Source organism: Phocoena sinus, chromosome 9 (genome assembly GCF_008692025.1).
Source record: "Phocoena sinus isolate mPhoSin1 chromosome 9, mPhoSin1.pri, whole genome shotgun sequence".
Taxonomy (NCBI): domain Eukaryota; kingdom Metazoa; phylum Chordata; class Mammalia; order Artiodactyla; family Phocoenidae; genus Phocoena; species Phocoena sinus.
This window is the reverse complement of record NC_045771.1, coordinates 101,012-124,392: the sequence shown is the minus strand read 5'-3', so window position 1 is coordinate 124,392 and position 23,381 is coordinate 101,012. Positions and strand designations below refer to the sequence as shown.

Genomic DNA, 23,381 nt, shown 5'->3' with positions numbered 1-23,381 from the left:
CAGCACTTGGTGACCACCCTGTGTACTAGATTATCGCGAGAGTGTCTTGCCATTGTTCTGGTACAAAGTTTGATGCTAATTATTGATAGAGAGGTGGAAAACTAACTTATAGTTCCAGGAATAACATAGAGCTACACCGGAAAGGAGCCTGGGACTGTTACAGGGTCAACTGTGGTCATAATAACGTAAACCACAACCGTGAAGGGACTCGGCAGGCGGGGTGGCGGGGGGGGGGGTGGTGGGGCGCAGCTTGGAGAAAGGGGAGAGAGCTGCCAGGCAGGGGTGACTCCCAGCAGAGTTCAGCCGGACCCAAGACAAACTGGGGAGAGGAGTCTTGTTTGAAAAGTGCTGAATAGTCCAGACTGCATGAGAAAAAGTGGCGTGGGTGAGGCAAGCAGGGTCTGCGTGAGAATTTATTTTTGTTACACTCTCGTAGCAACCTAGATATTTGAGATGGTGATAATAAAATCAAGGCTCAGTCTGAAAAGAGGAAAATTTTGCTCATATCAATAGACTGAAAAGTTACTTGACGAAATTCAGCAGCCATTGCTAATTTTTAAAAGCTCTAAATAGAATAACGAAATACTGAGACTGCCTTAACGTAGCAAAGACCATTTGTTAAAAGAAGTAGCTATTATTAGAAACGGTTAAGCACAGTGTACAACCCAAACCAGGACCCTACTGGGCACTTGCTGTCACCATCATGCTTCAACGATACATTAGCGCTTTAGCTAAAACAATAGATAAAATGAACTGAACAGATTCGCTAAAATAAAGAAGAGAAGAAACCCCAGAACTGCACTTCGCAACGTGGTTACCACATGTGACCGTTTAAGCCTAAATCGACTGAAATTAAATGCAATTGAAAATTCAGCCCCTCAGCTGCAGTGGCCACATGTGGCTGGTGGCTCTCATCTCACAGCTCAGACACACATTTCCATCATCCCAGGACAGCGTCACCCTCGAGCTGTAGCTAAAACGAGCAAAAAATAAAACTAAAAAGCCACTCCTACAAACGATCAAGAAACAAAGCAAAGAGAGAAAATAACAAACTCATCATTACTGTACATAAGCTATTGCTGGGGGTAAATTAGCCCAAACAGATGCAACTTTCTTCAGGTCATGGTTTTTCAACTAAAAATGGCCATATAAATTACCTGAAATATTTTATGAATAAATTATAAATGAGAATGAGAATTTTTTGGTAAAAATTTATCACTTATCACACAAATCTTCTCCGTCTTTCAAAACCCAAAACAAGGAGGAGGAGGTCTCTTATCCAAAGTGGGGGTCAGTGGCTTGGGGAACCGAAAAGCACGGTAGGTGCTTAATACCTTAAGTATCTTCCATTGATTGAAACACAAAGTGTGTTTCTATTCCTTCAACATAGAACACACAGCCAAAGCCTTTCCTTTGCGAGTGGGCTTATTGACTGGGCTCCTCTTTGCTTTTCTTGTGTAAATCATACTCTGACCTGTCCTTGGTGATGTCCAACTTCAGAGCACTGAAAGTGGGCTGACTTAGGCTCCTGCAAAGCTAGGTTTCCAGACTCGATCCTAGCCGTCATGCTCACCTCCAACCCTATGGCTGCTTAGCAACTCAATTTTTTAGTTTTTCCAAAGCACACAAATTGATTTTCCCAGAAACAAGTGCTTTTTTTTGTACTCCTCAGCTTCCATACTGTTTAATTTAGCACCTGGGTGAGTAACAGACTCGGGAGGCACTGACACGTTGTAAACTTGGCAAAGTGTCCCAGAAGCTGCAAAGAGGAGGTGGTGGAGGAGCCCCGACCAGGGCCTGACCGAGGTGCCTCCGTGAACCAACTGCCAGGTTTCGCAGGAAAAGCGCGCACAGGAGCCCAGCGTAAGCCGGCGGGGGTGGCTTCCTAAGTTCCTCTTGGGAAGGCAGCTTAGTCCCCTGAAAGGAACATTCTAGATCAAGAGGTTCAGAAAAACTGGTCTTATGCACGGTGCAGCCTCCAGAAATTTCTTAAACTTCATGGCAACTTGAACGGAACATACTCGGGACATGGATGAGTTGTGCTCAGGAAAGGCTGCTATTAGAACACGTGCCTGTGTTCTGGAACTCAGAGGAGACAGCTGCAGTTCACCTGGCCCGAAGCAGTCTTTTTTTTTTTTTGTGGTACGTGGGCCTCTCACTGCTGTGGCCTGTCCCGTTGCGGAGCACAAGCTCCGGACGCGCAGGCTCAGCGGCCACGGCTCACGGGCCCAGCCGCTCCGCGGCATGTGGGATCCTCCCGGACCGGGGCACGAACCCGCGTCCCCTGCATCGGCAGGGGGACTCTCAACCACTGCATCACCAGGGAAGCCCCTGAAGCAGTCTTATGAAGGGGGAGGAACCGACCACCATGGAAAAGAAACTTGTACCCGAAAAACCAACTCTCTCTCCAAAATATCCCCGGGCAAGTCATACTCTCACAGATGATGGTACACGTGTTGTTTTGAGTCCCGGGTTTATTTTCTCATTATTTCAATGATATAAACAGCAATTCGTTTTCAAGAAAATCAGGTGAGTCACTACTTAGGTGTTACACTTCGTCTAGGGCAGAGCTTTTACAAACACTGTGTTTCCTGCTCATGGGTTCGCAGAGCAAGGTTGGGGCCAGAACCCGTCTTGCTGTCACTGCCCTCTCCCTGAAGACCACTGTCCCCACTGGCCCTCTGTGACCTCCTGGGACCTGGGGAGATGTGCTCCTACCACTCCAGTCTTCCACGTTCAAGGTGTTTTATGACGAAAGCCCTGGACACAGAGCCAGAGGCATGAACTGAGTCCAGGTGCGCGAGCAGACTAAGACGGCTCTGAGCACTCGTCCAGCGAATGCAGGGCTAATGTCTCAGGCGAGGCTGTGACCACGGCTGACGTGGTCTCCCGCCCTCTCTGGGTGAGGCTCCTGGGGCATCCCCAGCAGTGGCCGTGCTCCGATCTGTCCACATTTCTACCGAGAGAGAAATCCAGTCCCCTACCAGCACCGACGCACAGAGAGAGACAGCACAGCAGTGGGACAGCGGAGGTACCCAGGCAGGCTTGACTCTCGACGGCGGCCACCGTGTGATGGAGGTGCTTCCCACCGTGACCAGGAACTCCAGGGAGGGGTCTCCACTCCTGCGGCCCGGCCTGTGAGGAGAGGGTGGGCGGGCCAGCACCCGGGCATCCAGTGGCGGGAGGCCTCGTCCCCTGGGTCACCTTGCTCAAGACGGAGCACAGGGGGAGTGCCACAGGAGCAGGCACGGGCAAAGGAAAAGGAGACAGAAAACCGCTTCTGGCACTAACGTGTGAGGCCAGGTGACAGCTAACATTACCAATAACACCTTCCATTCAAAAGTTTAGTTTAAATTTGAAGTCTTAAGTGGCAAAGCTTCTTCCAGAATCAGAAGCTGCAGGGAAGTCCAGGAAGTGCTCTTGGGCCCCGAGGCCAGAGCCGTGCTGGTCACTGGATCCCCAGCCCGCAGACAGCAGGTGCTGACCTGGCCCACCCGTCCTTCTCTGGGATGGGCTGGTGGGACCTCATCACCGGGCGGGTAAACACCCCTCAAGCCGCAGCTCCTGGGGTGGAGGTCTCACAATCCCACTTCCTCTGCCCCCAGTGATGAAGCCGGAGCCCCAGGGAAGCCCAGTCCAGTCCCGTCAGAGGACTTTCAACTGCCTGGTTGTGGTGGACACAGCACTGGACACCGTTTACTTGTCTCCAGGCGCTTCTGTACATCAGTCACGCCGGTGTCGGTGAACAGGTGAGAACAGGCGCAGCGAGATGGGAAGAAGGGCCCATCACCTCCTCTCCTGTCTCCTGGCCCCGACCCCGGTGGGCAGGCGGCCGAGCACGGGTGTCAGTGTGAAGACGACACAAGGGGAGACGGCGAGGGACACTGAAGAGTGGCTGCTGCTCGACGGCAGGAAGAGCCACGCAGAGGCCTCAGCTTGGGGTCAGCTCAGCTCGACTGGCCTCCCCCGCCATGATGAGCACACCCTCCAGGCCAAGTCCCTTCATTACAGAGATTTTTATTTGCTTTTTATTGTCTTAACCTTGCTTGAGAGAAAGCAGAGAAATGGCACTTCTTGCTCCCTGGTCACTCCTTGTATAGAATTTGCCGTGGCCAGAACGACGCGGTCTCCAAGGCTCACCTGACCGGCAGCACCTCGTGTGCCCCGTGGACGACCCCGTCAGAGGGCAGGTCAGTGCCCCTCAGCCCAGGCTGGTGATGCGGCAGCCAAGCGGCAGTGGAGGGTGTGCCCGGGTCCTTCCTACACGCCCCCGGGGCCCGCTGTTAGTACCCGCACCCAGGGTTCTGGTTTGATTCCCCCGGACAGCACTTCTCGGTTTTTAAGATTCTTGGAGGTTCCAACGTGTACCCAGGGCTGAGACCCACAGTCCTGGGGTGCAGGTGCTAGACGGGACCTCAAGGACTACGAGTGCGGGTGCTGACGGGGCCCCAGAGCAGCAGCCCCTGGTGAGTGGTTAGAAAGCTCCCGTGCTCCACCCTAGGCCATTGCGCCAGAGACCCAGGCTGACCCCCGTCCCTGCGGTGGTGCTGAACCGCTCAGGGGCTCATGGCAGCCACGCCCTACCTGGCACGGGAAGGAGGGTGGGCTCGGAGCCCACAGCTCGCCAGGCCACAGCCCCAACCTCGCTAAGCCTGGCTTCCTCCCGTGCAGGGCGGGTGAGTGCTGGTGAGCCAACCGGGCGGCTCATCAGGGGCCTGCTCGGCACAGGGAGGCCTGTCCGGCCGGCGGGGTGACTCCCGGTCTCACGCTGCCGCCGAAGGGCCGGGCGTCCCTGGACGCTCCACCTGACGGCCCCCAGCACCTCCCCCAGAAGGCAGTGCCGACGACCAGCGCATCCCGCGAGCCCACTGAGGAAAGCACTGCTCTCGGGACGGGCAGTGACAGCAGCAGCGGGGCCGGGTCCCGCCCTCATGAGCTCATTTCATCCCCCAAACTCACAGGCCTGGGGTGTCCCCAGTCTCATCGCACAGACGAGTAAACGAGGCATTGAACGGAGCTTGGCTGAGCTCCGGAGGCTCCCCAGCCCTGCCCACAGCGCCTCTGTGCTGTGGGCCGGGCTGGGTGGGGCACAGACATACAGCGGGGGCCCAGCCCAGCCAGGCCGCTTTCTCCCTTGGCCGTCCCTGGCAGCACTGAGCCTGGCCTGGGGGTGGGCAGCATGGAACGTCGCCGACCCACCTGCACCTCCTGGGTGGAGTGTGGCCCCAAGGGGCTCCTGACGCTGGAGCCCCTGGTGAGGGCTGCTCTCCCCGCTGTGGGGTCCGAGAGCGCACTGCTGGGCCAAGGACGCAGAGGCCACGTGCCGGCTGGGCGGTGCCTCGGGGGCAGGGGCTGTTGTCAGGGCTGTTCTTGTTTCCTGTGCTTCCGTCTGCGCTGATTCAGGCCACACTAACTGCTGGACATCTCTGAACAGGAAGAAAGCACTTTAGGAAGCAATGTCACGTTTCCTCACTCCATCTGTCATCCTCCTCGTGAACCCCTTAAATAAGTGCCGGGGCTCTGCCTGGTGAACAAGAACTTCGGGGCAGAGGGCCAGCTGGGGGGTCATCCAGAAGACCACAGAGGGGCTTCCCTGGCGGCTCAGTGGTTAAGAATCCGCCTGCCAATGCAGGGGACACGGGTTCGAGCCCTCGTCTGGGAAGATCCCACATGCCACAGAGCAACTAAGCCCGTGGGCCACAACCACTGAGCCCGCGCGCCTAGAGCCTGCGCGCCGCAACGAAGGGTAGCCCCCGCTCACCGCAACTAGAGAAAGCCCGTGCACAGCAACAAAGCCCCAACGCAGCCAAAAATAAAAAATAAAATAAAAAAAGTTAAAAAAAAAAAAAGGACCACAGAACTTCAGAGTCGGGAAGGACCTTCTGGCTCTCGGCAAACATGCTGCTTCACAGCAGGGGTCCACACCTAAAGAGGCTCAGTGACCCCCCGAGGTCTTGAGACCCATTACATGCACATCAGAGCCTTCGCCACATCCTGTTACACCAGCCTCTGTCCACTAAGGACTTCTCAGTACCTAAGGGGACAATACGAACCCCTCACTGAGACACCCTTAAAATTCGACAGACTCTTCCAGGCGTGCGATTTTAAATTACGAAAGCAGCACACGCCCTGGACCGTGCAATCACACAGCACGTCAGTCCAGGCACGAGGAGGTGTGGCCCGTGCTGCGAGCCCATGTGCAGCCTGCAGTGGCGGGTGAACCCGCTCATGTTTATGGACTACCTGGACAGACGTCTGTGCTGCAGGTGGAGCTGGGCCCTTCCCACTGGCTCAGGGCACAGTCTCTGTCCTGCAGGAAACTCAGGTGAGGCCCCTCGTGTTTCTGAGCACCCTGGTCTAAGGCACAGCCTGGTCTGCTTAGTTAACATGCCTTCTCTACCTGACTTATTTCAGGCTAGTGGGAGTGGAGGGCAGACTGGGGCTCGGATCTGCTGGTGGTGGTTTTCGGGGCTCCAGGGGGCTTGGAGGCACTCAGGGGTCTTGGCACAGGTGCTCGTGGTGGAAGCCAGCACCTCCTCTCCCATGGACCAGGGGCCGCCTCCCCCCAGCTGTGGCCCCTGACCCCTCTTGGCCCTCGCCCTGGTGGCTGTCCTCCTGAGTAGAGGACAACTAGAGACCCAGTGGACCTCTCTGCCCAGCTGCACCAAGACGGCTGCCAGCCACCTCTCATCCCTGTGTCCCCCAGCAACATGAAAGTCCTCTCACCGGTGGGGGACCTCCCTCCCCTCCACAGGAGAGCAGACATCACAGAGCATTCCAAGGACTCTCCCCAAAGAAACCCTCTCCCCAAACAGTCCTGCCCCCGCCCCCTTTGTGTTGGGGAAACACCCCCTCCTAGCAGCCTCCTCCTGGCCCCTCATGGGCGTCTGGCTCCTGCCCCTACAGGGCCCGATGACATCCTATACACCTGCCCATACACCACATACACAGAGACCTCACGTATGTTCTTCTCACAAACACAGGATATCCTATATGCTGGAGTATTCCTTGCTTTCTCACTTAACAATATACATCTCGTATTTTTCATGTCATTTGTGACGTGTGCCATCTTTTTTAATGGCTACATGTTCCAACACCCACTTTACTTGTGCTATAAATAGCAGAGACGAAATAATTGTCTGATCAGAATTCTAGTTATTAAGTACTTAATAGGTGCCCCCAAGGTGCTTGGACTTTTATCCCACTCTTTCAGAAGGAACTGTAGTTCTTCCCCAAATGATGAGGAAAAGCTCTTCTTTCAAGAGAACGCTAATTAATACATGTAAAGAATGGTTAGAATTTTAAAAGCTGACATTTTGGACCTTAAATACTGGCTGACCAAGCGTGAATCATCCACAGGGCACGAAAGCCAGGAGGTGGGAAAGCCTGGGAAAGCCCAGCAGCCCCACAGACCACCTGCCAACTGCAAAGGGAAAAAAGAATTTCATTTTCAAGATTCTGGAGTCACTTTTAAGCAGTGACCAAACAGCATAATGGGATGCTGAGGGCCATAACGGGCACCAGAATGCTGACATTCAGGCAGCCGCCTGCCTCTCCTCCCGTAAGGGGACCGTGCTGATCCAGGAGATTTCCATGGATCCTCTGAGCGCTAAAACTCTGCTTTAACAGTTCTATAGGGAGGAATTATCTTCACTGTGGCCCTCGAAGCCGTTGATCCATCTCCTGTTCCCAGCGCCCCCATGCCTAGTATCACTTTAAAGGACTGAAAACTTGATGGACAGACTCACCAACTGAGTTGGGAAAAATCCTTTTTTAAAAGGGTGCTTCTCTGTGAACCCAGCCATTTTTTCTGACCCGAATCACCGGACAGGCTGCCTCCTGCCCGCCTGCCTGTCTGAGGGCCCTGCTTCAGGCTTATGGAGGGGGACGTGAGTTACTGTTTTCTGCAGGTAAGTACACAAGCCAGTCTTTGAGGCCCCCGGGGCCAGGAGGACTCTGACCAACAAACGTGCTTTCCCAGACCAGTGGGCGCCCCGCATTCAAAAGGCCACAGAGGTGGCCCGGGGCGGCCCCGACCCTCTCACTTGTCCCAGGGCTGCGAGAGCAGCGCGGCCATGAGCAGCCATCCCCTTGGGGCCTCCGGTCACTGTCAGATTTGTCCTATGCCCCACGGCCAAAATGGGGCTGTGTGCAACTTCTACTCTCAGCCCTGGTCCTGCGTTTGGATCCTTCAAAGGGCAGCTGCAGTCATGACCGGCAGAAATCTCGCCATATCCTCACCACACCTTGCTTTGACTTTCTGCTGAGACCACCCCTCCAAATACTCCCATTCCTGGACACTCAAGTCCCTGTTCCCCAGCGGTGTGAGCTGGCCATACAGCACAAGAAGGACCCCGGGGGTCTGTTTCCTGACCTCAGGGTTGGCAGGGTTGAGATGTGGACGTTATCCCCGCAGCGGCGGCGCCCCGCTGTTCCACCTGCTGCATCCTGGCGTCTCAGCGCTCACCGCGGAAGCAGACATGATGCTGAGCGGGTCCAGACCCCCGGCCCTGTGGATGGTGACGCGATCGCTGCGAACCCTGCCCTGGACCTGGAAGCTCTGCAACACTGGCCCACATCCCCATCAGCCCCGCCCTCAGCTTTGGATTTGCTCTTTGGGCACCTTTGATGCTTCCTGTTCAGGGGTCCAATTACAAATATCCTGTTTCTCTGTGTCCTACAGAGTCCAGCTAATCTCTCCACTAACAGTGATGACCAAACTCTACCAAATGGAGGAGTCTCTCTTTCTGTTGCTCTAAGGATGCATATCTACATCATTTATTCCTAAAATACATGTAGTGAGATAAGGAGAGCTACATCCATGCTGGGTACCGAGCCAAACGCCTTTCTAGTAATGCTGCAGTCAGGCATGATGACAGTACTTGAGAGTGGCAGAAGCAGAGTGGAAAGGAGCCTTTTGAGGGGAAACGCCCCGAGTGACAACCCACCAGAACTAATCACAGCCTATGTCTGGGCTGCACGCTTCTCAGAGACAGTCAGTGCAGGTGAAATCTGGCCACGTGCTGGGAGGGGAGCTGCTGCAATCAGGACTCAAAAGCAACTTACAGAACAAGCTCAGGGCCTTTGATAACAAACCCCTGCCCGTGCAGACAGAGATGGAACAGTTCATCTTCCAAACAGCAGACCATCCTTTCTTCACGACTCGGCACATTGTTTGGACCAGCTGCAGCCATGCTCTCTTAAAACTTGCAGTGACGAGCATTCGTCTATCCAGCAAATGTTCACCGAGCGCCCACTGGTCTGAGGCTGCCCGAGGTACCTGATGGAGGCACCTGGGCCAGGAGGGCCTCACCAGGTCTTCCTGCAGCAGGAACACTGCAAGTTCACAAGCCGACCAGGGCACCAAGGCGGGCTGGCTCTTCAACATCCCCCTGCTTATAACTGAGTCCACACAGCAGGTCAAGCCTTCGGGTGTGGACCGAGGCCCAGGGCCATGCTGCTCCCTAGGCCCCCTGTATGAGAGCCTGGATTTTACACAGGGGCAAACCCAGGCGCCACGACAGAGCTCCAACTCCAAGTGCCTTTAGAGGGCTGCAAGGAGTATTTTACCGGGAACTCATTCTTCAGACAACTCCTGGACACCCCAATATTCTAACTAGGGTGCTACAATGATCCCACCCTTGGTGGGCTAGAGGCGACCTATGAACCAAGGCCTGGGAAAGACCATCTGGGGGGACAATGCCACCAGATGGCACCTCGATCAAATCACTTTGGAACTTTGAATATGGAAGTAGCAAAGTTTAACTTCAGTTCAGATGGATTCCATTAGTTGGAGTCGTATTTTGGGACTTGAACTAACGTTAAACCAAGACTCAAAACCCAGAACTAACCAAAGCTGTTAACTGAACAAAAGAGTTTTTCAAAGGAACATCCGGAGATCCAGTTTGAACCTGTCTAAAGAATACGCTGAATCCAATAAACCCCAAACATCAAAACGTCCTCCAAACTGGGTGAACCTAGTGCCTGTGGTCGGGGTCCCGGCCAGCACGGCTGCCCGAGGACTGACTGCAGATCCCTCCGAGATGGGCCCAGCACCTTCACGCCTCTCTTCCGACATCCGTACAACGGGGGCCCTCGGGAGTCCCGGTGAGGTCCTGCTACGGAGTCAGTTTAGGAAAACTGATGGGGAGGTAAATTTTTGCAGATGCTGGGCCTCTCACCATCGAGATGTCTGCTGTTGTCTTTTGTACAAATTCTCAACCTTCCCTCCAATGTCTGTGACCACTTGGGGCATTGTTGGTGGTGCCACATGAGCTCCCAGGCAAGCAGAGCCGAGCCGCGTCCGAGAGGGGACGTCTGGACTCAGCTGACAGGCTGGGACTGGATGCGTGGGGAGTCCTGGGACTGGATTCCCAGGGTAATCTTGCGTGGATTTATGAGCAGGACTTGGGCGATGTCTTGGGATCGAGCCGGGACACCCATCTACCAGCGCGAAGCCAGATCGCCCTCATACAGTACAGCAGCCACACAGCTGCGCGTGCCCCCAGGGCAGGACGCCTGGCCGTGGCGTCTACAGCTCCCGGCCGAGACCGGCCTCGTGCGGGACCATCCTCCCAGGCTGTGTGCGAGGGCTGGGGGCCAGGGGCCCCTGGCACATCCACAGCTCAGTGCCCTGGGTCCCATCCTGCTGGCCCCTCCAGCCCCGTCCACCCTGGGAGCTGTGCTGGGCGCTCAGGCCCCTCCCTCCCCCTCCTTCTGGGCCGAGCCCCTCAGGTCCGCCCTTGGCCACTCCCCCTGCCTCCAGGACCTGCTGCCCCAAATGGTCCCACTGGTGAGCAGGCTCCAGCCTCCCTCCCAGCCCTTCCTTCTGCCTCTGCTTAGGCTCCCCAGAAGCGGCCTCTGCTCACCACAGCCCCGAAGGCGCCCTCCCCGGGCCCCAGCTCCTCCTGTGTGCTTTCCTTTCTCCTGCGCTCCTGGGGCGGCTGCCCTCACCACCATGGGGCCGCGGCACCTTCTCAGCCACCCTCTCCCTGCGGCCTGGCCTCTGCTCCCCCAGCCTCCCGTCCTCTGCCGTGGAGCACGCCTGCGTCACCTCCACCTGAAACGTGACCCGCCTGCGAGGCACCCCCCAGCTCCTCTCAGAAGTGTCTGCTCCGTGAACCGTCCCAAAACAGCTCATAGCAGACAGCGCGCTTTTCAGAATTCCCCTGGGGCCAGCTCCAGGCTGCGGGTCAACGCTGTGCTCCTTCCTTCACCCACACATCCCGTGTGTGCGCCCCCAGCCCTCCCGGCGGCTGGACCCGGCTACTCTGGGTGCCGACACACACCTCTCCTACCTGCCCGCGCGGCCAGCCCACCAGCTCCAAGCTCTGCAACAAGCCCCAGGAGCAAACGCTCCCCACCCCCCCCGAACTTGGTGAGCTTGGGTGCCTTGCACGGGGCCACACAGGAGCAGAGCGACAGCGCTTGCCGGGGGGACACAGGAGGCACGTGCTGTCCTTATCGCCGGGGCCCAGTGGGCACCCAGGAGGCCTGGCCTCACCCTCAGTGTCCCCTCACACAGGCCTCAGTCCTTCCCTTGCAGAGAAGGAAGTAGCTGTAAGTCAGAGACTGCTTGCAAAGCAGTAGTAACCCTCCCCTGGGGTGGATAAGAGGTGCCTTGAAAGTGTCAGTTCTTGAGCTGCGGGAGCCCTACCCAGGGCAGGTCATAGCCCGGGCGATGTTTAAGGTGCAGACATCTGGGGCGCTCTGGGCCCTGATTCAACGTCCTGCACTGCGGGGCCTCCGCCTGCAGCTGAACCCCGGCCGCCTCTGACGGTTCCTGTTGATACACAGAGAACCAGGCGTGCCATGAGGAAGCTGACGGCCAGGAAGTCAAGGAGGACTCACCAAATGAACGTGCTGCCCCAAAGCCCTCGCCATGGCCGGAGGAGAGAAGGGGCTGATGTCACAAAGTGAGTGAACTGGTGGGGATCCTCACCCCAAGGGGAAGCTTCAGTGGAAGGTGCAGACAATTAGATGGACATGAGGCCAATCTCCCTGTAGCCATGGCGGTTCAGAGGAGGTCCCTCACCTTTGAAGCAGGCTTTAGAGAGGAAGACCTTCATCTAAAGCATGCCTCTCTTTCTAAGATGCCAAGTATGGCTTTGTGAAAAGAGCGCTTGACTTAGGGTCCAGGGAGCTGGGCTCTGCCACCAGCTTGGATGAGAGACTAGAAAGTCCACTCCCATTTCCTCACCTTGATGGGCTGACGACCACCTTCCAGCATCAAGATTGGGACCCCCCAACGCCTGCTCTGTGGACATCTCCCGTCCTTGTCCTGAGAGTGGACACTTGGAGCCTTCCCTCCGTCCTGGGCACCGGGAAGGGTCCGTATGTCTGCTCCTGGGTCAACAGACGCCGGACAGGAGGGTCCTTGGCAGACGCCTTGGTGCCAAGAGGCTGAGGAGTACCAAGATGGGCCCCTACCCTGGAATACAAGAGGGTGCGCTCATCGTCATGAGGAAGGCCACACCAAGTGCAGAGGCCAAGGAGGCTGGGGGTCTTGGCCAGGTGGCGGCCGGGGTTGGGTGGTGGTGATCAGCTGCAGGTGGGACAGGGCTGCATGGAGTGAATCCACTCCAGGGCCGAGCACAGGACACACATGGAAGCCGAGACCACCGTCCCTGAACACACAGCAAGTTTATATAGTCAATTACCAAAGTACCGACCACCAATTAGATTATGATCAAAAAGCTTCCATTCTTCTTGGTAGTTTCCCCACTCACCTTTTTTCTGCCTTAATCTCCGAGTAAAGATAAAATAAGCCCTTAGCCATTTTTCTGTCACTGTCAGTTTCTCGTTCAGAGTAGACTGACGTTATTCCATGTTCAGATTCTCCGATTTCCCCCCAGAAACCCTTCAGTCCTTTGACTCGAAGCCCCGTTATCCCTGCTCCCCGCCCTGTGCATCGCCATCGGGGGCTTGATTTGGAGTTCCCAGAGGGGATGACGTGTCCTGCCCAATTTCTCATCACCCTTCTAGCCTGGTATCTTCTCAATAAGAACATGCTGGAAAAATCAGTGAACGACAGAGCCAGCCAAGGCTCCAGCAATGACAGTCCACTCCATGATCCAGGGCGACCCCCCAAGAACAGGCCCAGCTACGAGGGCTCAGAGACAACCACTGGAATGGATGCTTGACCCAGAAAACTCTACAAAAACTCGCAAGTGAATGGGTGCCCGGGAAGGGCTGCGACCGGCCCAAGCAACCAAAACATGCACAACTGAAGCCCCGGGAACCTGGGGGGGGGGGCGCGTGGCTGACACGTGTAACTCTGCCCCCATCGTGGCAGCACCAGCCGTGCACCCATGAGCCAGCGCCAGACGGCGGGGGCTGCAGCAGGGACAGCAGCTTCACTGGCCACTTGTGACTGAAGTGCAGTGTGCCGAGGAGCCTCCAGCAGGCTCTTCCACCCCAGAGAGGGACCCTGCGCTTTCATATCACAGGATGTGAGACAGTGGACCACAGGAAACCACTCAACAGGCTGGAACCTGCACTGCAGGCTCCTCTGGAGGGGGAGCCGCAGCCTCAGAACCAGCCCCACTGGCGGGAAGAGTGACGGGACCTTTTCAGGACGCGGCCTGCGTGACACTAAGTGGGGGCATGGAAGGCGGAGAGGTGCTCGCGGGGGAGGCGGCCGCGAGCAGCTGGCTGAGCTGTGTCTTGGGGTCACCAGCACCTTAGAAAGATGCGTGGGAGAAGTAGCTTGGTCCCCAACAGCAGCAATGCCAAGTGGCACGAAGCCCCTTCCTGTGGCCCCGCGGAGCACGGGTTACAGCCTCCTCACCTGTGGCTTCCAGGTGCGCTGAAGCTCTACCTGCTAGTAACTGACTTCTCGCGCATGATTCCTTTCATGGGTTGAAGCATAAAAGTTTAACTCAGAGTAGAATTGTTTTCAGCGAGATTTGTTTCCTATAAAAAGTAAAGTTAAAGCCATTACTTTCAGAAAATCAAACCAATGCGTAATTATTATTTAAATATCCAAGGCTGGTAGCTGATCTTACTGAGTTTAGAAGTTAGAAGAAATTGCATACAAAAAGACCCACCCTAAGGAAAAAAACAGATCAGCCTGTTTGCCTTACCAGCTCAAAGAGCTATTTGGATGAGAACAAGAAGTACTACATCAGAGAGAAAACTGAAAGGGAACGATGGGCCTCACATCACGCTGACCTCAGAAGGGCAGCAGGCGCCCTCTGACCCACATGGATGTAAGGAGGTGAGATGGAGGGAAGTCTGCTCACAAGTCCCACTTGCAGGTCAGCTAAGGACCAGGACCAGACGCTCGTCAGGGAGAGGGGCAACCACCACCTGCCCTTGGGCCAGAGGCAGCGCTGCCTCGGTGCGGGGCCGGGGGGTCAGAGAAGAGTTGCAGACAAGGGTCACTCCCCCACGGGACTTTCTGAAGAGAACACGCTCATGAAGCTGCCTAGTTTCCTCTGTGACAAAGAGATGCAGGAAGGAAAGACGAGATGAAAAGTGGGATGTAATTAATTGTGTTCTGTGTGACACAACCGTCACAGAAATAAGCAAGTCTCTTAAAATGATGTTATTTAATCATATGAGAAGGACGTTCTCATTTCATGCATAGTGGCTTGAAGTCAACCCTCAATTGCTGGTGAAATATTTTACTGTCATGAAGAAATGCAGTCACTAGAGTATTGCTTGTAAGCTACCTCAAAGTCCAGGAGCCTGGGACAGACTAAGGAAATCTGTTAGAATACTACGTAGCTCTTAAAAGGAAAGTATAAACCAATTCAGAACGGTTGCCAAATACATTGCTAAAGTTAAAAAAAAAAACAAAGAAAAACAAAGTACAGACCAGAGCTGGCTTCCATCTGCACAGTGGAACGGGGAGGGATGCACATACACTGTGCACACGTGAGTTCTAAGCGGGATGGACGCACAGGCTGTGTATTATGGCATTTTTTCTACGTGCATATATCACAATTTTTAATATGAAGTTTTTCATTAATTTGTTCAGCAAAAGCTTATTCGACACCTTTTTAAGTGCCAAGTGCTGTGCAGGGTCTTGTGGCTGCAAGGACGGTGGACAACGCCGTAGAGGGACCAACAGCACAGAGTGGGGAGTTATGGCCCAGAGGCCACAGCACGCCCTGGAGAAGAGAAGCAGGACGTCCACGCCTACTGAGAGTCGCCCTCCTGGAGCTGGGGACACTGCATGGGCGTGTCTTGGGAAAAGGCACTGGCAGCTTTGCTCCGGACTCTTTTTGAGGACGTCTGTAGAGCAACAGCCTTGGCAGACAGAGAGTGCGGCCCTCAGGCTGATCTCAATAACCAAGAATGCATCTTTCTCTGGAGTGAAGTTTGGGCAGGACACCAGCAGCCTCCTTGTGACGCTGGGGTCTCCCAAGTTCAGGCTCCTCAGCCAGGACAGAAACGCACCATGGGCCTCTCCACACAGGTCCTGATGGGCTTGGGGAAAAGGGAAGCCACAGGAGTGGGAACGTGGCGCCCACACTGCCTGCGCTGCCAGGAGCAGGTTGCCTCTGATGGTGCTGTCTGACAGGGCCCGTGCCTTCTGAGGGCATCCGGGAAACCGTGGCAGGGTAACTTGTTAGCCTGAGGGGGCAGTATCCATACCCGCCACGGCTCCTTGACAAGTGGATCAAAGTTAGTCCAGCATTCTTTGTTTGAGAAACGTCAGAGAAAAGTAAGTTCTTTAGTCTAGCACCTCCCGGGGCCCCGGTCTTGAGCTCATGTTCACTGTCATACCCACCTCAGCCACGGCCCAGGACCGTGGGTCCTTCAGGACCTGGCCCAGACTGTAGAGCTGTCAAGAAACATAGGTACCTCCTTGTCCTTCCGAAATATAGGTCACATTCCTCCACCACCACCACCACCGCGGCCCCTCCCCGCCCCGATCTGGGCAAAAATGATGTGAAGTCACAGGAAAGTTCCCATGTGACCCACGCACAGGCAGGAATACCGGGCAGAGCTGGAGAGCTGAGTCACTGCTTAGCACCGCGGTCAGCAACCCCCGTGCGCGGACAGAGCTGCCTTGAGCTATATTCTCAGGCATCCGTGGCCTGACTGCCTCATTGGCAGGATTAAGTTAGTCTTAGCGATGAATCAGTATTAACTCACAAAGCTCTAAATACCTCCTAAGCTTTTCTTTTTTACAAAGTGAATCCCTTAAAGGGGTTTAGAATTAAAATTGGTTTTGTCTAGATTTATGTGTTGGTTTGTTTGAATTTGGATTCAACATGTAATAAAAAGGATTCCTTGTTAGACTTACACAAATTATCTCAGTGGAACTGACAACTCGTTTTCTTGCGTCTTTGGTGCTCTTTCACACCCATGGCTTGGAGCTCCTACAGACCCTCAATGTCTCATCTCACTTTCAATTTCGTGAAGCAGGTGTACATTGCTGGCCCTGGAATCGCCCGCACCCCATCCAGCTGCAAGGCCTTCACTCAGCTCCCAGCTTGCTTCATCTATAGTGTCTTCGTTCTGGTAACTCAGTACTATTTATATCCTTGGTATTCGAGCCATGCAGATTTCAAAGAGCAAAAAGAAAAACGGGAATTTAGAACACGAGTTGCCTTTCTACAGAAAGCCGAGGGCACCAGGCCGGCTCCCGTGGCGCCACCTCCTTCCCGAGGGCGGCTGCCATCCGCGAGCTCTTGCCACGGGTCAAAGGTGAAAGGGCTCAGGGGCAGGTATTTTTGCTGTCGAGCTATTATTAAAATAAGAGCCTTCAATATAAGAAAATGTCCAAGGACTGATACTTGTCATTGCAAAGAGTGAATGACACCTTTCCCTATGGCTCCAGACAGGGGAGATGTTTTATGGCCTTTACCTAAGACGTTCTTTCTGCTCAAGCTGATACCAAGATCTTCACAGGCTGTGCCGTCCACTGTCTAGCACGTCTGTGTGGGTCACACACAGCTCACCCTGAGGAACGCTGAACCAGGCAGCAGGGCCCGCGAGGGAGCCCTGTTGAGTGTTTTAAACGTCCCGGCCCATCTTGCACCACGAGGGGCTCCCCAACTGGGGCCCGCCTGGCCCAGCTGCCACGCAGAGAGCTACCTGGCAGCTCAGGCAGCGACCACACAGGAGGTCTGCCTGCTCCTGAGGAACTTTTTAAAAAGTACTCGTTGCAAACTTTAAGAACTGGAACATTTTACCTAGAGTTTGCATTTCTGACGTCCTGTGAAAATAGGAAGCTGGGCAATTCGGCGCTTGCATTTCTCCAGAGCAAGAAGTAGGTGGTGAGGGACATTCCCCACATCCCCGAGGCCAAACGTCACCCTGCCCGGCCACACGCCACGGCTCACACTCGGGCACCGCTGGCCAGGGAACAGGGACAGACCCGAGCCCTTGGAAGGAGCAGAACTAAAAGGACACTGTTTTGAGCTAATTAAGGCCACACTCCATCTACCGGAGCCAACCAGAGATGAAGAGTCCTTTTATTAAAGAAACCTGATCAAGGACCACACACCCTACTGCACAATGGACAGAACTAGCCTCCTTGGACTCGCCCTGTTCCCCCAGGTGCCACGTCTGTCAAGGTGAGTTGTGGACACAAACGTGCAGGGCCAACCCTGACCCAGCGCAAGGGCGTCTCCTCCAAGGGAGAGTCACGGCCAAACTCCATTCCTTAAGAGTTAAGTGTTCCCTGCCGCCTGCTGTGCCAGTTTTGTCTTGTTAACAAAATGTTCTTGGTGAGTATGGGAAGTGAAGAGTGACAAGAAAGAAACACTAAGATGGTACTTCGGGAGACGGTACTTCCCCCAAAACAGCAGTTATGGGAGGGGCGAGGGGAGGGGAGCAGTCCCCAGGTGAACGTGAGGGACAGGTGGGCTGTGGGCAGAGAATTTATCAACAGTCATCAACTGACTACAATTCAGTCTGCCTTCCATTACGTCAGTGGGAAAGTTCTCCTCCCTTCCTGCTCCGAGAGTGTCTGCATGTGTCCGGAGCCTGTGGCCGAGGGCCCGGCAGCGTGTCTGGTGACAGCCGTAGGAACTGGAGGTACTCAGCCCCGGGAAGAGGAAGCAGAGCTGTGAGCCCACTCAGTGCCCGCAGATGCCCCACGTGAAGAAGGGGTTCTGTTCATGGCTGCCCCCAATTCATGCCAGTGCGCGGACGCCGCTTATGGGCAGCCTCAGAGCCCAAGAACTAGACTGCCCAATAATGGCGTGAGGGGGCAGAGGCCCCTCCCTCGGGAGTCTCCCAACAGAGGCCAAGGGTCACCCACTGCGGATGTGGCAGACAGTGCCCCCCCCATTCAGGAGGCCTCATGGACAGTGTGCTGTTCTGACTGGACCTGGTCCCTGCCACCGACTAGGTGCTCCCAAGGGTTTCAGCCTGTCTCCTCTCGGCCTTTAGCTCCCCTAAGTCTCTTAAATTTCTCTGAGGGAACAGACCTCAGTGGCCATGACAACCGTCTTGTCCTGAGACCCTGGTTGGCAAGACCTGGCCTCATGGATCCTAGTAGCTGGCTAGTGGTCACACGTGGCTTTGTACAGGGTAGATCCTCAGGCCATGTTTGAGCCACCTTGCTTGCCTTCCTCTGGACAGAGTTCGAGCAGACCTTTTGGAACACATGGCTCTCGGGATCTCGTGTGCACTGCAGAATCACAGGTCTTGAAGGCTGGAAGGAACCCTACGGCCAGAGTCTTCATTTTTCAGCCGAGGGACTGGAGGCTCCAGGGGCACAGGAAGGGGCACACCAGAGCTGCTGGTCACCTATGAATACCTGAAATGTGTGGTCCGAATTGTGATACACCGTGAGTGCAAAATGCACACTGAGTTTCCAAGACTTAATGTACAAAAAAGTAAAATTTGGGCTTCCCTGGTGGCGTAGTGGTTGAGAGTCCGCCTGCCGAGGCAGGGGACACGGGTTCGTGCCCCAGTCCGGGAGGATCCCACATGCCGCGGAGCAGCTGGGGCCGTAAGCCATGGCCGCTGGGCCTGCGCGTCCGGAGCCTGTGCTCCGCAACGGGAGAGGCCACAACAGTGAGAGGCCCGCGTACCGCAAAAAAAAAAAAAAAGTAAAATTTCTCATCAATGTTTTATATTGATTACAAGTTAAAATGATCATGATTCGGATATATTTGGATAAATAAAATATATTTTAAAAATTAAAATCACGTTTCTTTTCACTTATTTTAACGTGGCTACTAGAAAGTTCAAGATCACCCGTGAGGCTTGCACCCTGCTTCTACTGGGCAGCACAGGTCTGAACACGCCCATGTCTGTGACTCCCATCTGAGGCCTCCGCCGGACACCAGACTTTGAACACATGGCTGTACTTTGATTTTAATTTTTTTTTCTTGAGGAGAACAAAATGATGACACAGAACAGAGAAAAAGAAAACGGAAGGACAAAAGGTTTTTGCTATTGTTTATGATCTGGATGTTACCCCAGAGCCTTCAAAGTTTACAGGTACGAGATGGTGCCCGGGTGAGGGCACGTTGTCCTGGCATTGCTCTGGGACGTAGAGAAGTAAAGTCTGCAAGCCCACTGTGCTCATAACCGGTCTGTCCTTCAGGAAAGCAAAAGTCTCATTTTCCTGTTTGATTTCTGATAAATTCCCACCATTTTAACGGGATCAAAATCATCTGTGATGTAACTTAAGAATTTTAAATGCAAGAAATCGCATGAATACTCATTCCATGGAAAATGGAGTTGCTTTTGCAAAGTGCAACAACGCCCATTAAATTACTTTAGTAACTGCTGCTATTATCTCAGACCATGGAAACTATCACTGTTAAGGGTGAGGCCTTCTTTTAAAAGGTTTGTGTGAATGATCCCCCCGCCCCAAACACACCCCGCTGCCCATTACTCACAATGCTATGAGTTTTGCCAGCAGTTCATTAAAAAACAGTGGGAGCAGACTTTTTTAAAAACACACAGGTGACCTTAAATACCAGTTTTCCGAGTGAGGTGAAAGCTACTTGCATGTCAGCTCACACACACCATCCAGGGCACAGTCTCATTCGCCAGGGATCTGCCTTACCTTTGAATGTTTCTGTTTGAGCCCTTAGAATCTCTGCACATCTTGTTTCTTCCTCCTGTATTTCCAGATGAAATCGGCATTCCGGGTGAATGCTGTTCACCTGCTCAAGGTTAAAAGAAATAGAAATAACTGAAAATTCCACTATAATGGGCAAGTCAAGTAAAATTTCTACATAAAAGCCCTCAAAACTTCACAGTTCTAAACTGCTTCCAAACTAACACTCATTTAAAAGCAATCACGTTCATATTTTGGCATGGTTATTTGAAAAAAAGCTTCACTATTTACTTTGTAAAGGAATTAGTAAACAAATATAAAACCTGATAGAATTCTTTTTCTGGGCAGGAAAGCAAACTTACTAACGTAATACATTTTATATTGTTAGTACTAATTTGGTGGCAATAGAGCTCTTTAATCCAATAAGCTTTCAATATTCGAGTCCTCCACTTCATAGCCCTTGATTTAATCAAAGTAAATACATGTTTACTCCTAAGCCCATTCTCAATGACTGCACACAACCCCAGACGCCAGAGTGCTTCATCTAAGGCCAGGCTCTGCGTTCCCTGGAAAGCCCTAATAGGATAACTTTATTTTTAGAGGCTGCAGGCCACATTCAAAACTGAACTTTAGAATTTGGTGTGAAGGAGCTTTTCAAAAAGATAAGGGGTGAGTAGGGAGAGGCCTGGGTGAGAGTCACAGCACTGCGGTTTCCACTGAGCAAGACGTGGGGGACTTCCCGTCAGGCTCCATCACGGGAACTAAAGATGTGACACAAACGGTGAACAACGTTGTCCATCAATGTGCGCAAAAGATAAAGCCACATACTGTTTCAGTCTTGGAAGGTAATATTCTCTGGTCTCTATTTTCACAAAGGTCCAACTTCCTCTTTTTTTTTTTGGCCACCTCCCACTGCCCACAAATACGCTGTAGGCTGGAGCTGTGCCCCCCCCCCCCCGGGTCTCATGTAAGAACAAACTTTTTACTAAAGAAAACCATACCCTTGCGTATATTATGGCCATCTATGTTTAATTATCCTACTATTGAAATAAGTCAGCAGAATTCTAACCAGGAACAACATTTCCTAACAAAATGAAGAGAAGACACTTAATGCTGAATACTTTTGCCACATTTACCCTCATTTTTAAAAAGACCTGAAGCTTGGGTCCCCCCCCACCAACACCGGCTCATCACTGGGCAGCCACCACTGTACGAACTCCTGGTTTCAGGCTGTATTTTTCACACCTGAACAAGTCAACAGCTTAAATTTCAGAATTAGGGAAATTATTTTGCCTTAAAAAGAAAAATGGATTTCTGTTAAGATATTAAAAGACACCATGATATCTGACATTCTTGGAATATGCACAGCAATGACTTATTTGGGGACATCCTAGACGTTAAAGCAGCATTAACCGTAATAATTCCTGGTACTTTTAACTAGCTCTTTCAAAGCACTAAAATTAGTAGGGAGGTTCTTATCCTCACAGCATCCCTCTGAGGGAGGAAAGACTTGGTTTGCCTTCACACTAGACAAGGGAGTTTGGCAACCCTGAGGGGTGGGCTAGGTTCATGCCCTCCTGGAACCCGAAAGATCCTCAGCAATGACAACTTTCTCTAAATAGCTCCATCCTTGGCTCCACAACCTTAAGGGGGATATGAGTCAAGACAGACAGTGATCTGGCCGCGATATAAAATGCGAATGTGTACACACGCCAACACTGACTCCAGTCTGTCAGAGAGGGAAGCAAGAAATAGGGTTCACAGTTTTTGTGGTTTTTTTTCAAGGGTCTTCAAATAAAAGGAAGAATTGCTGAGAATTAAATAATCTACAGATACACTCATTTAACAAATTTCTATTCAGCATATCGTTTCTTCCGGTGCTCTTAAATAATGATTAAAAAAATCAACTTTCTGTAGCTACATCGCGTCTCCCTGACACACACTGAAGCAAGACAAAAAGCAGCAACAGTACTAGGAGACGGAAGGGGAAGTAGTTAAAGACAAATCTAACTGCAATTTCCCTCGGAAACGTGAGGCCTAAGGAGGTGACCAAGCCCTACCCACCACCCGACTCGGGCGTCCCCGGACCCGCGAACCGTCCTCGCCGGCCACAGCCTCCGGGAGGACGCGGCCGGACCCGCTCCGCTGGGAAGGGCGTCGAGCAAGAAACTGGATCTTATTCCCAGCGAACCCGGGACGGCGGAGGGGACACAGCAAACGCATCCTCCCAGCCCATCTCCAACCCGGCCGGGCGGGGAGCTCGGTTCTTCGCGCTCGGCGGGGAGGGTCCAGAGCGTCCCCGGCGGCCCTGCTCCCTCCCGCGAGCCCGGCGGGCGGGTGGGGACCCCGAGACCAGCCCCGCTCCCCGCGCCCCCAGCCCAGCCCGCAGCTGGACTCGGGAGCGCAGTGCAGCCGGGCGCGGGGGCGCTCCCTCCGGGGAGGGCGGCGCGCAGGGCAGGGCGGGCGGGGCCGGGGTCGCACTCACTGGGGCGAGCAGCCAGCCGCAGCAGGTCAGCAGCGCGGGCGGCAGCAGCGCGGGCGCCCTCATCCCGGCTCCGCGGCACGGACCTGGGCCGGGCAGCCCGTGCGCAGCGACGCGGCTCCCGCCTCCCGAGGTCCTTGCGCGGCGCCCGGCGGCTGCCGACAAGTCCCCTGCCCGGGTTGTGCCCCGAGGCTGCCGCTCCGCCCCCGCGGTACCCCGTCCCCGCCCCGCGCTCCCGGCGCCCCACGCCCCCGAGCTCCCTTCCGTCCCGGCGCCGGGTATCCGCCCCACGTCCCGCCCCGCTCCCTTACCGCACCCCCTCCGTCGGTATCCCCCTCCCCGTGCCCCTGGCCCCTCCCTCGTAACCCCCGTGCTGGGCTCGCTCCCCCCGACAGTTCAGCAGCGGGTGAGGGTTGCGCACAGGGGGGGGCGTGCTGGGCCAGCACAACTCGGAGGAAGAGGTGGACGGGAGAGCGACTCGGGAGGGACCCACTTTGGGGTCAGAGACCGGCCCTTACTTGTGTCCTTGTTAAACAACCTAAAGACCCCCAAGAAGGTGGCAGGAAGAGCATGTGGGCTGCCTTGGAAGCCACTGGAGTTGGTTGGGGCAACCGAAAACTTAGAAAAAGACGCGTGGAGTGCATCTTAGTGGGGGCAGACTTGGCGCGGTGGCTGGTCTTCAGTCCTGCCCGTGTCTCCCCCTGCTGCAGAGGTGGGCCATGGGTGGCGCTGGCTGCAGGGGCCTTGGACCCGGCCTCATCCCACACCTGCCTCGGAACCTCCGGAAGGATAGTGTGGCGTAAAAGCCAGTTGTTATCCAGCACAAGGAGAAGCGCTGGAAATGAAAAATAAAACAGGAAATTTTGTTGTGGTTTTAACTTTTTATTTGAAAATAATTTCAAACTAACAGAAAAGTAA

The 23,381-nt window shown here is 54.2% G+C and overlaps 1 protein-coding gene across 4 annotated transcripts in view; it reads right to left on the bottom strand.

Annotated features, from left to right (window-relative positions):
- The window catches only part of VIPR2 (vasoactive intestinal peptide receptor 2), a 68,996-nt gene extending 46,327 nt beyond the window's left edge, over positions 1–22,669 (bottom strand). For 2 of the 4 annotated variants that reach the window (XM_032642282.1, XM_032642283.1), the window contains exons 1-2: positions 22,467–22,656; positions 19,988–20,087 (exon numbers count right to left, since the gene is read on the bottom strand). In XM_032642282.1, coding sequence (XP_032498173.1) covers positions 19,988–20,087; positions 22,467–22,529 — 163 coding nt within the window. In that variant the 5' untranslated portion in view covers positions 22,530–22,656. Of the gene's footprint in view, positions 1–13,789; positions 13,915–19,987; positions 20,088–22,466 lie in introns of those variants that run through there. The other 2 variants (XM_032642281.1, XM_032642284.1) reach the window with 2 other exon arrangements.
- Between the last annotated feature and the right edge of the window lie 712 nt (positions 22,670–23,381).